At 45.7% G+C, this 16,828-nt stretch overlaps 1 protein-coding gene across 2 annotated transcripts in view; it reads right to left on the minus strand.

Annotated features, from left to right (window-relative positions):
* The window catches only part of SERINC5 (serine incorporator 5), a 137,052-nt gene extending 123,712 nt beyond the window's left edge, over window positions 1-13,340 (minus strand). Inside the window, exon 1 of one of the 2 annotated variants that reach the window (XM_064376085.1) lies at window positions 13,299-13,340. In XM_064376085.1, the coding sequence (XP_064232155.1) occupies window positions 13,299-13,325 (27 nt within the window). In that variant the 5' untranslated portion in view covers window positions 13,326-13,340. Of the gene's footprint in view, window positions 1-2; window positions 106-13,298 lie in introns of those variants that run through there. The other variant, XM_012462080.3, reaches the window with a different exon arrangement.
* Window positions 13,341-16,828: the final 3,488 nt, after the last annotated feature.

Raw genomic sequence — 16,828 nt, forward strand, 5'->3', positions numbered from 1 at the left:
ACCTGGCCCGCACAGCACTGAGCGGACATCGCGTGCGGCCAACACCGAGGGCGCGCTCGCCGGCTCCCCGCGCCGCACCGACCCTCCTGGATGCCTCGCGCCTCGCGCTTCCACGCCGAGCAGCCTCGGCAGAGCGCCTAGGCGCCGAGGCCTGGGTAAAAACAACCGCCGCCAAACCCCGCCCCGCCGCCGGCCCCGCCTCGCCCGCCCCCAGCCCCGCCCCGCCCCGCGCTCGCCCCCTCCCGGGCGCCAGGCGGCGGAGCAGGCTCGCTTCGGGCTCGCACTTCCGCTGGCGTCAGGCGAGTAGACTGCCGCGATCACTTCCCGGTTGGGGCGCCGAGCTCCGGAGTCGCCCGCCAGCCCTTGGGCCCCACGCTCCGGGTCTGATGCGCAGTCTGGCCGCGCTCAGGCCCGCGCCAAGGAGGGCGCAGCGCCCCTCGGCCTTCGGAGCCGGAGAAAGAGCTGACTCCAAAAGCTTGGAGTCTTAGTAAGCGATTTCTGTCTGTCCTGCACCGACCATACCGCCGGGTGCCTGTCTGCGCTCTGCCGCGCGCCACCTGGGACAGCCCAGCCACGAGATCCTTGTTTCTGAAATCCCTTTCCCTCCCTCATCTGCCAAGTAAACCTTCAACTTTTGGGCTCTCCGCTCCGCCCAAGCTTCCTCGATCCCTGGGCCCTTGGCTGTTCTGCTCTGATTCTGCCCTGACAGCACTTTGTGACAGATCCATTGAGAGCCCTTTCCGTGCTTCCCTGAATATCGATATGTTTTCCAGCCTCTCCTCCTGTGCTGGCCCAAGGACTCATTTTCCATCCCTGCTTTCTCACTAAAAAGAGGGTGCCCATGGGCCGAGCGCGGTGGCTCACGCCTGTAATCCCAGCACTTAGGGAGGCCGAGGCTGGTGGATCACGAGGCCAAGAGATCGAGACCATCCTGGTCAACATGGTGAAACCCCGTCTCTACTTAAAAAAAATACAAAAAATTAGCTGGGCATGGTGGCACGTGCCTGTAATCCCAGCTACTCAGGAGGCTGAGGCAGGAGAATTGTCTGATCCCAGGAGGCAGAGGTTGCGGTGAGCCGAGATCGTGCCATTGCACTCCAGCCTGGGTAACAAGAGCGAAACTCCGTCTCAAAAAAAAAAAAAAAAAGAAGGTGCCCTATAATTGCTTGTTCCGTGCAAAAGGCAGCGGGGGCGTCTCTAGGTTTTCTCTCATTCAGATCTGCTGTCCTCACAGCCCCCTCCCCAACACGAATGAAGGATTTTGAGGTTTGTTTTGTTTTGTTTCTCTGAGATGGAGTTTCACTCTGTCGCCCAGGCTGGAGTGCAGTGGCGCAATCTTGGCTCACTGCAACCTCCACCTCAGGATCAAGCAATTCCCCTGCCTCAGCCTCCCGAGTAGCTGGGATTACAGGCGCCCGCCACCATGCCCGGCTAATTTTTTGTATTTTTAGTAGAAATAGGGTTTCACCATTTGGCCAGGCTGGTCTCGAACTCCCGACCTCAAATGATCCGCTAGCCTTGGCCTCCCAAAGTGCTTGGATTACAGGCGTGAGCCACCACGCCCGGCCGGAATGAAGGTATTTCTGTTAATGCGATTTTTGCACCAATCCCTTTGCTCTTTCAAATAAACATTATGGTACCCATTTTAGCAGTGAGGCAACCGGAGCCCAGACAGGTTAAATAACTTGTCCAAAGCCTCACAGCAAAGTTGAAAAAAGCAAAACTGGGGCTGGAATCCACTCGTCTGATCCCCTGGTACATGACGCAAGGCTTGACCTTAGCTGGACTCGTTTCCAGACAGAGCTTTGGCGAAGGAGTGTCTTGGGCAGCTTAGGAGTAGGAAAGGAAAGGTGAACGGAAACCAGTCCTTGGGGTATGAGCTGCGCAGGATTTTCTAGCATCTCTGATGCAGGCGTTTAGACGAAGAGATGTAATGGAACAGGCCCTATTCAGAGCCACGAAAATGAATGAGGAGAGTTGGCTCTAACTCAAAACAAAAATAAGGTAAACCCAATCAGTCAAGGGCAGCAACCTGCTCCGTGGCGTTCTGTGACTCATCAGAAGCTGAGGCTCTCACCAAGACTACAGTGAGCTTCTCTGTTTGCTACCGCTGCAGTCACTTCACTTCAGCCCTAACCCTACTGCTGGCCTTGGGAAATGGGCTGGGCCCCTGGTAGCTTCCGGTGGGGAAAAGGTTGGAGAGGGTGGAGGGGGGCAAAAGGGAAGGTACGAAATCTACAAATGTTTAAGCCAGCTGGAACTCCGATGCCTCTTTGCCATTTAGGGAAATTGATTCAACTGGTGACTGGCAAGGACCCTTCCCAAGAGACCACTGGGTTAGGGGGCAGAGCTGGTAATAGAATCCAGGGTTCTGAACCCTGAATCCTGTGCTCTATTTGCTGCTGAGGTTCAGGCCACAGCACCCCAAATTATGACTGTAGAATACCAAAATATGCTATCCCAAAATATACTTCCTTGGCATATTTCAAGCTGGTTATTCTGAGAAACTGCAGACACAGGAGTAGTTCTGAAAAGCGGTCCTTTTGTAAAGCAAATTTACATCTCTAAAGGAAGTCCACATATTAAGAGTATCTGTGTCAGGAAGGCAGCTACTCAGAGACAACTTTTATTACCTGAGAGACTTTATCTGCATAGCAAGGCAAACTTCTTTTGTGCTAACCTACCCTGTGTTAGCCTAACTGACTCCATTTTAGCTGAAAGCCAGACAGGCTCCATCTTAGCCTCCCCCTTCCCGCTATCCCCCTCCCCTGAGTGCATAGCTAGGTCTAGCTGCACTCAAGGGCACTCGGGAATGCACTTATTGATAAGGCAACGACCCAAGCTGTGCCATCCCCGCTTAGGAATGCACCTACTGATAATATGAAAAGCCCCTACATCTGCAACTGCTTATCTTTTAACTTTTGCTTGTTCTGCTTCTGTAAAATTTGCTTCAGCTAGGTTCCCCCTCCCCTCCTTTAAGCAAGGTATAAAAAGGAATCAAGCCCCTTCTTCGAGGCTGAGAGAATTTTGAGCGTTAGCCATCTCTCGGTCCCCGGCAATAAAAGACTCCTGATTCAATCTCAGAGTGTGGCGCTTTCTCTACAACTCGCTCGGTTACAACAGTTTCCTATACACTTCCTCCTCTAACCCTCCTGACACCTGTGGTGCTTCCGCACTGTCTCCAGGGAAGCCCCAAGCCCCTATTTCTTTCTAGCTCAGAATGCTATAAGCTTCAATCATCTGGCCCTTTGTGTTTTGTGAGACTCCTGTGCTGCTGCCTATGCAGTTAATTAAAATGTTTTTTCTTCTGTTAATCTGTCTTATGTCAATTTAATTTGCAGCCCAAGCAAAGAACCTAGAAGGGTAGAGGGAAGCCATTTTTCCCTCCCTTACATTGCCATTTCCATGCCAATGTTAGAGGACCCTGAGAATGTGTATGTCTTGTCTCCTGGAGAAAGAGAGTCTTTTTTTTTTTTTTTTGAGACGAGTCTCACTCTGTCGCCCAGGCTGGAGTCCAGTGGCATGATCTCGGTTCACTGCAACCTCTGCCTCCTGGGTTCAAGCAATTCTCCTGCCTCAGCCTCCCGAGTAACTTGGACTACAGGCATGTGCCCCCACACCAGGCTAATTTTTTGTATTTTTAGTAGAGACAGGGTTTCACTGTGTTAGCTAGGATGGTCTCAATCTCCTGACCTCGTGATCCACCCATCTCAACCTCCCAAAGTGCTGGGATTACAGATGTGAGCCACCGCACCTGGCCAGGTCATTCTTATAGGATGAGATAGGGGACAGTACAGCTTACAGGTCACAAAGACCTTGCTAATAAAACAAGATGCAGTAAAAGAGCCAGCCAAAACCCACCAAAACCAAGATGGCGACTAAAGTGACCTCTGGTCGTGCTCACTGCTCATTATTCAATAATTATAGTTCATTAGCATGCTAAAAGACACTCCCACCAGCACCACGACAGTTTGCAAACATCAGGAAGTTACCCTATGTGGTCTAAAGGAGGAGGAACCCTCAGTTCTGGGAATTGCCCACTCCTTTCCCAGAAAATTCATGAGTAATCAACCCCTTGTTTAGCATATAATCAAGAAATAACTGTAAGTATAATCAGTTGAGCAGCCTATGCCACTGCTCTGCCTATGAAGTAGCCATTTATTCCTTCACTTCTCTAATAAACTTGCTTTCACTTTATGGACTTGCCCAGAATTTTTTCCTGCATGAGGTTCAAGAACCCTTTCTTGGAGTCTGGATCAGGACCCCTTTCTGGTAACAATAAATTTTGTCCAATCACATACATGGCTGTCCATACTTTGTTGAATGTAAGCATAAGAATGGACATTTCTCAGGCCGGGCGTGGTGGCTCACACCTATAATCCCAGCACTTTGGGAGGCCGAGGCGGGTGGATCACGAGGTCAAGAGATCGAGACCATCCTGGTCAACATGGTGAAACTGCATCTCTACTAAAAATACAAAAATTAGGCCGGGCGCGGTGGCTCAAGCCTGTAATCCTAGCACTTTGGGAGGCCGAGGCGGGTGGATCACGAGGTCAAGAGATCGAGACCATCCTGGTCAACATGGTGAAACCCCGTCTCTACTAAAAATACAAAAAATTAGCTGGGCACGGTGGCGCGTCCTGTAATCCCAGCTACTCAGGAGGCTGAGGCAGGAGAATTGCCTGAACCCAGGAAGCGGAGATTGCGGTGAGCCGAGATCGCGCCATTGCGCTCCAGCCTGGGTATCAAGAGCGAAACTCCGTCTCAAAAAAAAAAAAAAAAAAAAAAAAAATACAAAAATTAGCTGGGCATAGTGGCGCATGCCTGTAATCCCAGCTACTCAGGAGGCTGAGGCAGGAGAATTGCTTGAACCCAGGAGGCGGAGGTTGCAGTGAGCCGAGATTGCACCATTGCACTCCAGCCTGGGTAACAAGAGCGAAACTCCGTCTCAAAAAAAAAAAAAAAAAAAGAATGAACATTTCCCCTGTATCTTTGGATCTTCAATCTGAAGGCTCCCATGGCATGGAAAACTATGATCAAATAAATGTGTTTGCCTTTTCTCCCTTTAATCTGCCTTGTCAGTTGATTTTCAGTGAACCTTCAGAGGGTAATGGGAAAGTTTACACCTATATGGTCAAGCCCAAGATCCCGGAGGACATCAGCTGAAAATTCAATCAACTTGCCTGTATTGCCCACCCCAAACTGAGGAAGCATGCTTGAACCCATCTGGCCAAGGCTGGCTTTGCGGGCTAGTGTCCAAGGCCAAGGCTCCAACCAAAGCCCAGGCTTCAGCTGCAGCTCCAGTTCCAGTTTAGCTCCAGCTCCAATTTCCAGGGGTGCCCATGCACACACACAAAGGCTCTGGAGTAGAGGCCTCTGTCCATCAATAGAAGGATGGAAGGATTGGTGTGAGCCCTGGGATGCCGTCTCCCTTTGCATGGAGTTGGTACCCTTGTTTGCTATTTATACAAACAAACATAGGCCCGGCGCCGTGGCCCATGCCTGTAATCCCAGCACTTTGGGAGGCCAAGGTGGGTTGGATCAGGGGCTTGAGACCATCCTGGCCAACATGGTGAAACCCTGCCTCTACTAAAAATACCAAAAAACAAAAAAGCTGGGTGTGATGGCATGCGCCTGTAGTCCCGGCTAGTCAGGAGGCTGAGGCAGGAGAATTGCTTTTACCCAGGAGGCGGAGATTGCAGTGAGCTGATCGCACCACTGCACTCCAGCCTGGGCGACAGTGAGACTCCGTCTCAAAAAAGCAAAACAAAACAAAACAAAGAGGAGGCAGGATCTGTCCATTAAAAAAAAGGGAGAGAGGCTGGGCACAGTGGTTCATGCCTATAATCCCAGCACTTTGGGAGGCTGAGGCGGGTGGATGACCTGAGTTGGGAGTTCGAGACCAGCCTGGCCAACATGGTGAAACCCCATCTCTACTAAAAATACAAAAATTAGCCAGGCATGGTGGTGGGCATCTGTAATTCCAGCTCCTCAGGAGGCTGAGGCAGGAGAATCACTTGAACCCGGGAGGTAGAGGTTGCACTGAGCCAAGATCACGCCACTGCACTCCAGCCTGGGTGACAGAATGAGACTCCATCTCAAAAAAAAGAAAAAAAATTAAAAAGAAATGATCTATTCAGGTTCATTTCCTGTCCCCACTCAAAGTTTTTTCAAAGGAATGTGGCCAGATCTGGAGGTTTACCTGCCTTCTGGCTCTGAGAACTTTGCAGTTTCTATTTAAGGTCTGGTTAGTAGCTTCCTTGGCATCTGTGGTTGGTTAACAAGAGTAGACGTAATGTTAGCAGGCATAACATGAAACAGTGGCACCTTAATTTTTATTTTAAGTACTCTACAGATTTTTCAGGGAAGACTTGATGTTTATTACATGTATATAATTTTATAGTCGAGCTCTTCTGATGTGGCTTTTTCAGTAACCAGCCATAACAGACCTGTTTTATTTTTATTTTTTATTTATTTATTTATTTATTTAAAGACGGGGTTTCACCATGTTGGTCAGGCTGGTCTTAAACTCCTGACCTCAGGTGATCCGCCCGCCTTGGCCTCCAAAGTGCTTGGATTACAGGCGTGAGCCACCGCGCCCGGCCACAGACCTGTTTTAATAAGACTGTAGCTCTTGGCAGACCATGTGAAATATTTTCCCCACAAAATTTTTCAAAAATTCACTGAATTAGCTCCTTTTATACAACATAATTATATATATGTATATATGACATAAATATCTAGCTTATAATTTGCTTTTTTCCCTCCTGAATTTGAAGATTTTTTTGGTAGAGTTCAATGGTGAGTTTAAAAACACCACACACTGGCGGGATGTGGTAGCTCATGCCTGTAATCTCAGCACTTTGGGAGGCCGAGGGGAGCGGGGCACCTGAACTCAGTAGTTCAAGACCAGGCTGGCCAACATAGTGAAACCCCATCTCTACTAAAAATACAAAAATTAGCTGGATTTGGTGGCAGCCACCTGTAAACCCAGCTACTCAGGAGGCTGAGGCAGGAGAATCACTTGAACCTGGGAGGCAGAGGTTGCAGTGAGCCAAGATCACAACTTTATTACAAATTTAATTGCCAACTATTCTAATTCTCTAAAACATTAACAACTTTGAAGAACCTAGTGAAGCATTCTGTTGGTTTTTAAATATTAAAGGCGAAATTTCTTTAATTTTCCCTGATAAGGTCTCTAGGAGCCTCAATCTAGTGGATGAAATTTAATTAATTACAATTAAAAGTAAACAACAAAGTATTCATTTAGAAACAAACAAGCTATAAATTTGGAAGCCGTGGGCAAAAAGTAATCAGAACCTGAGGCCGGGCGTGGTGGCTCACGCCTGTAATCCTAGCACTTTGGGAGGCCGAGGTGGGTGGATCACCTGAGGTCAGGAGTTCAAGACCAGCCTGGCCATCATGGAGAAACCCCATCTTTAAAAAATTAATTAATTAATTTTAAAAAAAGTAATCAGAACCCTATAGTACCCTCACCCCATTTCTCTGGTAGCTACATTGTCATTTATTTCTATTAAATTAACATCTGCAAGGGTTTTTGTTTGTTTTTGTTTTCTTTTCTTTCCTTTTTCTGGAGACAAGGTCTTTCTCTCTCTGTTGCCCAGGCTGGAAGGCTGAAGTGCAATGGTGCTGTCACCGCTCACTACAACCTCCACCTCCCAGTCTCAAGTAATCCTCCCACCTCAGCCTCCCAAGTAACCAGGACTACAAGTATGCACCATCACAGCCTGGCTAATTTTTGCATTTTTTGTAAAGACTGGGTTTCACCATGTTGCCCATGCTGGTCTTGAACTCCTAAGCCCACACCTGCCTTGGCCTCCCAAAATTTGAAGATTACAGGCGTGAGCCACTGCACCCAGCATATGCACAATTTTAAAAATTTTTAAAGTAAAAATTTTTTATGTCAGAATTTTACAAATTGACATTGGCATGAAATGTGTCCAAATATTACAAAAAATAAAATGAAAAATACCCTCTCCTGCCGGGCGCGGTGTCTCACGCCTATAATCCCAGCACTTTGGGAGGCCGAGGCAGGTGGATCACGAGGTCAAGAGATCGAGACCATCCTGGTCAACATGGTGAAACCCCGTCTCTACTAAAAATACAAAAAATTGCCGGGCGCGGTGGCTCACACTTGTAATCCCAGCACTTTGGGAGGCCGAGGCGGGTGGATCACGAGGTCAAGAGATCGAGACCATCTGGTCAACATGGTGAAACCCCGTCTCTACTAAAAATACAAAAAAATTAGCTGGGCATGGTAGCGTGTGCCTGTAATCCCAGCTACTCAGGAGGCTGAGGCAGGAGAATTGCCTGAACCCAGGAGGCGGAGGTTGCCGTGAGCCAGGATTGCGCCATTGCACTCCAGCCTGGGTAGCAAGAGCGAAACTCCGTCTCAAAAATAAATAAATAAATAAATAAATAAATACAAAAAATTAGCTGGGCATGGTGGCGAGAGCCTATAATCCCAGCTCCTCAGGAGGCTGAGGCAGGAGAATTGCCTGAACCCAGGAGGCGGAGGTTGCAGTGAGCCGAGATCTCGCCATTGCACTCCAGCCTGGGTAACAAGCGTGAAACTCCGTCTCAAAAAAAAAAAAAAAAAAAAAAAAAGGGGCCGGGCGCGGTGGCTCACGCCTGTACTGTAATCCCAGCACTTTGGGAGGCCGAGACGGGCAGATCACAAGGTCAAGAGATCGAGACCATCCTCGTCAACATAGTGAAACCCCGTCTCTACTAAAAATACAAAAAATTAGCTGGGCACGGTGGTGCGTGCCCGTAATCCCAGCTACTCAGGAGGCTGAGGCAGGAGAATTGCCTGAACCCAGGAGGCGGAGGTTGCAGTGAGCCGAGATCGCACCATTGCACTCTAGCCTGGGTAACAAGAGTGAAACTCCTTCTCAAAAAAAAAAAAAAAAAATCCTCTCCTGTCTCCACACCTTACCTTCCACTTACCTTCCAGTCTCTACCCAGAGGCAACACAATCATTTTAGAAGTTTTGCTTATTCACCTCCATTTTTTTTTTTTTTTTTTTTTTGAGATGGAGTCTTGCTCTGTCACCCAGGCTGCAGGGCAGTGGCGCCACCTCGGCTCACTGCAACCTCCACCTCCCGGGTTCAAGTGATTCTCCTGCCTTAGCTTCTCGAGTAGCTGGGATTACAAGCATACTCCACCATGCCTGGCTAATATTTTTGTATTTTTAAAAAAATATTTTTGTATTTGTAGTAGAGACAGGGTTTCACCATGCTGGCCAGGCTGATCTCAAACTCCTGACCTCAGGTGATCTGCCTGCCTCGGCCTCCCAAAGTGCTGGGATTACAAGCATGAGCCACTGTGCCCAGCCTCATATTTTCAAATAATATTCTTCTGCTGTTATTTCCTGATGTGTGGATAGTATTTATTTTGCAGTTTCTTTTATGTTCCATGTGGGCTGAATTCTCAACCAGCCTCCACCTGCCCTCTTGCCAATCTAATTATATCACAGATTTCATAAACTTTATCAGCCAACCTATAATTATGTCTAGTAAAAATTATGCATTGCATAACTACATAGTGTGTAATATTAGCATTTCTTGTCAACTTTTATTTTCCAATTTAATCCCTCCTGTTAGAGGCAGTATATTCTAGTGGTTAGGATTAGGACTCCTGTTATCAAATTTGTTCTTTAACATTTGTTAGGTGTGTAATCTTGAGGAAGTGACTTAATTTCTCCATACCTCAGTTTCCTCCTCTATAAAATAGGGAGAATTCATACACTTATACATGGTGAAGTACAATAACACCTAGCATGCATTAAGTTCTTGGGTTATGTATTACTTGACTGGCTTTCTATGTACCTTTGCTTCTTCTCTACTTGTGCATCTGATCTGCCATAATCTTATTTTTTTTTTTTTTTGGAGATGGGACTCTTGCTCTGTTGCCCAGGCTGGAATGTAGTGGTGCGATCTCAGCTCACTGCAGGCTCTGCCTCCCAGGTTCAAGTGATTCTCCTGCCTCAGCCACCTGAGTAGCTGGGACTACAGGTGCCCACCACCACGCCCTGCTAATTTTTGTCTTTTTAGTAGAGATGGAGTTTCACCATGTTGGCAAGACTGGTCTTGAACTCCTGGCCTCAAGGAGTGCTAGCCTCCCTCTGCCTTGGCCTCCCAAAGTGCTAGGATTACAGGTGTGAGCCACCATGACTGGCCTGTCATAATCTTTCTTTTTTTCATCTTTTGAGACAGGATTTTTCTCTCTCATCTACCTAGGCTGGAGTGTAATGGCACAATTTTGGCTCACTGAAGCCTCAACCTCCTGGGTTTAAGCCATCTTCCTCCCTCAGCTTCCTGAACAGCTAGGACTACAGATGGCTAAATTTTGGTATTTTTTATCCAGGCTGGTCTCAAACTCCTGGCCTCAAGTGATCCTCTCACCTTGCTCTCCCAAAGTTCTGGGATTACAGGTATGAGCCACTGTGCCAGGCCTGTCAAAATCCTTTTTTCCCAGAGGATTATCCATGTCAGACAGTCTGTCATTCCACTTTCCCCGAGGGCCCTGTCTTGGTTCCAGAGACCTCTGCACTACTGCAGTCTGGATTCTTCCAGGCGGCTGCTGCACTTTCATCTGGGGACTCCCCTTTGCCACTCTTTGCTGCTGCTGTGACTCTCTGGAGCTGGTGTCCTCCTTCTTGGTTTACTCTCTCATTTTGGTGGAGCGCTGTATCAGCAATTTCTGGACTCCAGAACCCCTGCTATTAACCCTGTACTGATTTTCCTTGATCTACCCAAGTTAAAATAAAAACTGTTCGGGAGAGAAATCCAAGATGGCTGATCACTAGCAGCTCGGGATTGTAGCTCCCAGTGAAAGTGCAGAGAACAAGAGGATGCCACACTTTCAGACGAATTTTTGTTGCTCACGGACCAAGAGATTCCCAGTGGAGGAGCCCCACGGGTCGCCAGGGCGACACTTGTGGCTGGCGCGGCGGTTTTGCTGGTGCCTCGGCGTGGCAGTTCTTGGTGCAGAGTGAGCGGGACTGGATCCCCTTTTGGCCGATGTTGTTTGGAGCTCTGGGAAGGCAGAGTCACCTATTCAGCTGATTGAAGGACGGGCTCAAGAAGGGAGCCAGACTGGAGATTCCCGGGCAGAAAAGCACCATCAATCTTAACACCGCTGTTTTGGCTGGCACAGTGGATTGCTCAGATTTCGGCGCTGGGAATCAACAAGTTGGATGTCCACTCAGAGACCTAATTAGAAAGTCGGTAATTACAAAGATGACAGATGGATAAATATATAATGAAGGGAAGAAACCAGCCTAAAAAGGCAGAGAATACTCAAAATCAGAACACCTCTCCCTCTAAAGGGGATCACTGTTCCTCATCAGCAATGGAACAAGGCCTGATGGAGAACAAGTGTGTTCCATTAACAGAAGTAGGTTTCAAAAGGTGGATGATAAGAAACTTCTGTGAATTAAAAGAACTTGTTCTAACCCAATGCAAAGAAACTACAAACTTTGAAAAAAGGTTTGACAAAATGCTAATGAAAATAGACAATTTAGAGAGGAATATAAGTGAATTAATGGAGCTGAAAAACACAACATGAGAACTTCACGAAGTATGCACAAGTTTTAACAGTCGAATTGATCAAGCAGAAGAAAGGATATCAGAGGTCGAAGACCTTAATGAAATGAAATGAGAAGACAAGATTAGAGAAAAAAGGATAAAAAGGAATGAGCAAAGTCTCCAAGAAGTATAGGACTATGTAAAAAGACCTAATCTACGTTTGATAGGTGTACCTGAATGTGACGAAGAGAATGAATCCAAGTTGGAAAATACTCTTCAGGATATCATTCAGGAAAACTTTCCCAACCTAGTAAAGCAGGACAATATTCAACTCCAGGTAATACAGAGAACACCACAAAGATATTCCTCAAGAAGACCAACCCCAAGGCACATAATCGTCAGATTCATTAGGGTTGAAATGAAGGAGAAAATACTAAGGGCAGCCAGAGAGAAAGGTCAGGTTACCCACAAAGGGAAGCCTATCAGACTTAAAGCAGATCTCTCAGTAGAAACCCTACAAGCCAGAAAAGAGTGGGGGTCAATATTCAACATCCTGAAAGAAAAGAACTTTCAACCCAGAATTTCATATCCAGCCAAACTAAGCTTTACAAGCAAAGGAAAAATTAAATCTTTAGCGAACAAGCAAGTACTTAGAGATTTCACCACCACCAGGCCTGCTTTACAAGAGCTTCTGAAAGAAGCACTACACATATAAAGGAACAACCAGTATCAGCTTTTCCAAAAATATATCAAAAAGTAAAGAGCATCAACACAATGAAAAATGTACACCAACTAATGGGCAAAACAGCCAGCTAGCATCAAATGGCAGTATTAAACTCATATATATTATTATTCAAATTGGATAAAAAGCCAAAATCCATCGGTATGGTGCATCCAGACCCATCTCACATGCAACGATACACAAAGACTCAAAACAACGGGATGGAGGAAGATTTACCAACCAAACAGCAAAAATAAACAAATAAATAAAAAGCAGGGGTTGCAATTCTCGCCTCTGATAAAATAGACTTTAAAGCAACAAAGATCAAAAGAGGCAAAGAAGGACATTATATAATGGTAAAAGGATCAATGCAACAAGAAGAGCTAATGATTATAAATATACATTCACCCAATACAGGAGCACCCAGATACATAAGACAAGTTACTTATAAAGAGACTTAGACTCCCACACTGTAATAGTGGGAGACTGTAACATCACATTGTCAATATTAGACAGATCAACAAGACAGAAAATTAACAAGGACATCCAGGACTTGAACTCAGACACGGAACAAGTAAACTTAATAAACATTTACAGAACTCTCTACTTCAAATACACAAAACATACATTCTTATCAATACCACATCACACCTAGTCCAAAATTGACTACATAATTGGAAGTAAATCACTCATCAGTAATTGCATAGCATTTCATAGGTTTAAATGAAATATTAGTTGGTTGCTTGTTTGTTATTTTCTTCCCTTATTCTTTCCTGTCTCCATCGTTAAGCATAATTATTGGCATAAAAGAGGTTTTCAATACCCATTTCTAGACTGCATTCTAGCCTTGGCAATAAAGCAATACTCCCATTCTGTCTCCCTCTTTCTCTTCCTTTTTCTTCCTCTCCTTCATTCTTTTTTTTCTTTCTTTCTTTCTTCCTTAAAAAAGAAAAAAAAAATTGTCCATTTTTCTTGTTAACACTAATCTCTTAATTTCACTTTCGATCTACCTTTAATTCCCTTACCTCTCTTATTTCCTTTCTTCCAAGCATTTTCAGTTCTTCCTTTTTATTGAATCATTCTCAAGCTCAAACCGGCTCACATTTCTCCTAAATTAAACAACAAATCTCTCTTTTGCCCAGCTACCATCCTTTCTCCTTATCTTTGTCCTAAAACTACAAAACAAAGTTTGGTGCTCTGTTCTCCAGAACCCATTCTGGCCTGGCTCCACCCCTCCAGCTCACCCAAGGTCACTAGTGTCTCCTGCAGCCTGCTTTTGACAGGAGGAGTAGCTCCTTAAAATGGTTTACTACTTAACTATTTATCCAAAGGCAAAAAGAAAATGTAATGTAACTATTAATTCTTAATAATGACTGCAATAGGCTAGCAAAGTGTTGCCTGGTCACAATTTTTAGGGGAGCTGCTTAAGGGAACTGCTTAAGAGAAATCCTTTTGTACTTCTCATCAGTTACTTTGCACATATGGAAAGTTAATGATTCTTTAGCAGTGTAATGGTGCTTTAAAAGTTTTGCCTTAGTATTTCAAAGATTCTCCCTTTAATGTCTTTCACATTACTAATTTGCATGGCAAGTCCTTTGAGTGTAGATAGTACAAAGGAAAATCTCCTTTATGCACCCCAGGGAACCCAAATTCCAAATTAATGAAGAGAGTAGAGAGTTGCTCAACAGGTTTTGCGGCCTTGCTCAACCCTTCTGGGAACAAATTAATTTTTTTTTTGAAGATGGAGTCTCACTCTGTTGCCAGGGCTGGAGTGCAGTGGCACGAGCTCAGCGCACTGCAATCTCCGACTCCAGAGTAGCTGGAATTACAGGCACCTGCCACTATGCCCACCTAATTTTTTGTATTTTTAGTAGAGACGGGGTTTCACCATATTAGCCAGATGGTCTCGATCTTTTGACCTCGTGATCGGCCCACCTCGGCCTCCAAAAGGCATGAGCCACCGTGCCAGGTGATGTATTTTTTCTAAGTTGAATCAGGTACACTCTGATTTTTTTTTTTTTTTAATTTTACTTTAGGTTCTGGGTTACATGTGCAGGTCATGCAGGGTTGTTGCATAGGTGCATACCATATCCGGCATTTCTCCCCAGGTTATCCTTCCCCACCCTCCCCACACCCGCTGTTCCTCTCCTAGCCCCAGGTACAATCAGATTTTGAGTTAATCCTTTGTGTCAAGGAAACCGGACTGGGCACAGTGGCTCACGCCTGTATTCCAGCACTTTGGGAAGCCAAGGCAAGATGGTTGCTTTGTACTATAGCTGGCCTAGAGCCAGAACCTGAGCGACGCCATTTTATAAGACAAAGCTGTGTCTCCAAAAATGAGTTCTAACAACTGCCCCATTCTCCTTGCAATAACTGCTGACTTTGGCTTCTGTAAATAAAACTGCTAGTTTGCTCTGAAAAATGCCCACTAGGTGAAGCTGTTTACCTTTTCTTATCAGTAACTGCCAGAATTGCTGGCCTTTGCTTATCAGAATAAGCGGCCCAAGCTAATTTCATCTTGGCCCCTGTGACTTGTAATAAGTAACTAAGATCTGTAATTTCCACCGCTACCAAGAAAATGTGTAAACTAACGTTTATCTTGACTTCTGTAAATCACTTAGGTAGCAATTGGAGTGACAATAAGTCCCCTAGCCCTTGGAATGTCCGGAGGCCCCCATCCCCGTCCCTGCCCAGAAGGTGATTTATGGAATCCCCTGGCCCTCAGAATGTCTGAATCCCTTCAGCCCCACCCCCACCCCACACCTTCCCCCGGAGATGGTTTACGGGCATAAAAGGTCCTGTCACCCTCCCTACGGGGCCACAGGTTAGAGAGACGTGAGTCCTCCGTGGTCGCCGGCAATAAAGTCCCTGCAATTTGGCATACTTTTATTTTGGTGAATTATTTTAATCTCGCATTTCAATACAGCAGCTTGAGCTCAGGAGTTCCAGACCAGCCTGGGCAACATAGTGAGACCCTGTCCGTCTCTAGAAAAATTTTTTAAAAATCAGAGTGTGGTGGTGCATGCTTGTATTCCCAGCTACACAGGAGGATGAGGCAGGAATATCGCTTGAGCTCACAGGAGGCTTGAACTCACAGGAAGCTGCAGTGAGCTGTGATAATGCCACTGTGACATGGTAAAAAGCCCCATAAACCTGCATACCTCAACCATACCTCAGCTTTCTGTTGAAATTGCTCTCTATAACCCAAATGTGAATAAGTAATTAAGGACTGTAATTGCCACCCTACCCAGACAATGTGTAAACAAATGCTAATCTTGACTTTTGTGAACCACTTAAGTAACAATCAGAATGTCAAAAAGTCCCCTGGCCCTCGGAATGTCCGGAGCCCCTCACCCTCATCTTCGCCCAGGAATCCACTGGAATGTCCAGAACTCCTCACCCTCATCTCCCTGCAGAAGGTGATTTACAGAATCCACTAGCCCTCGGAATGTCTGAAGCCCCTCACCCCCATCCCCGCCCCTCACCCTCACTCCCAAGGTGATTTTTACAGGTATAAAAGGTCTTGACACCCTCCTTTCGGGGCCACGGGTTGGAGAGACGCGAGTCCTCCGTGGCCACCGGCAATAAAGACCCTGCAATTTGGCATACTTTTGTCTTGGTGTTGACTTTCTATGCTCGCTCCACTACAACACCACTGCACTTAAATCTGGGTGACAGAGAGAGACTCTGTCTTAAAATATATAATGTACATCATGTAGTTTTCATATATATGAAAGTTATTAATAGAGGCTTTGCCTCCTTAAGTAAAATACATAATAATCTTTGATTTTTTTTTTTTTTTTTGAGACAACTTTCCCTCTTGTTGCCCAGGTTGGAGTGCAATGGCACAATCTCAGCTCACCACAACCTCTGCCTCCTGGATTCAAGTGATTCTCCTGCCTCAGCCTCCTGAGTAGCTGGGATTACAGGCATGCACCACCACACCTGGCTAATTTTTTGTATTATTTGTAGAGATGGGGTTTCTCCATGTTGGTCAGGCTGGTCTCAAACTCTTGACCTCAGATGATCCGCCCTCCTCGACCTCCCAAAGTGCTGGGATTACAGGCAGGAGCAACCATGCTCAGCCTTGAATTTTTTTTTAAAGTCTCCATTTTCTTCACTTAGAAATAAATATTTGGATAAATTATCATTATAGTCACTATTCAACTTTATTATAAAAGTTAAAAAACATTTCTGAACAGAGCGCATTCCTGTGATTCTGCATACCACAGAAAATTATTCTGGCTTCTTTGGCTTTAAAATTAATTCAAAAAACTTTCCACATCCTGATTTCAAGTAAACACATTCAGATATGTTTGAGGCTGAGAGGGGAAAGAAAAAAACACACAAAGGCAAGACAAGTCTCTCTTTTCAGTTTTCTTGGTTAATCCATTCTAATTAATTTCCTGAGAGGAAGCACAAGAGGTGAGCCCATTTCTTCAAACAACAGCACTGTGTGTTGACTTATCTTTTTAATGTGTATTTAAAGAGATGACTCCTGACAGTTTCCTTTAAATTCACTTTATAAGATTGAAATAAGCTCTCTTTGGAGGTG

This window comes from Aotus nancymaae, unplaced genomic scaffold, assembly GCF_030222135.1.
Source record: "Aotus nancymaae isolate 86718 unplaced genomic scaffold, 86718_ANA_hifiasm-v0.15.2.pri h1tg000014l, whole genome shotgun sequence".
Taxonomy (NCBI): domain Eukaryota; kingdom Metazoa; phylum Chordata; class Mammalia; order Primates; family Aotidae; genus Aotus; species Aotus nancymaae.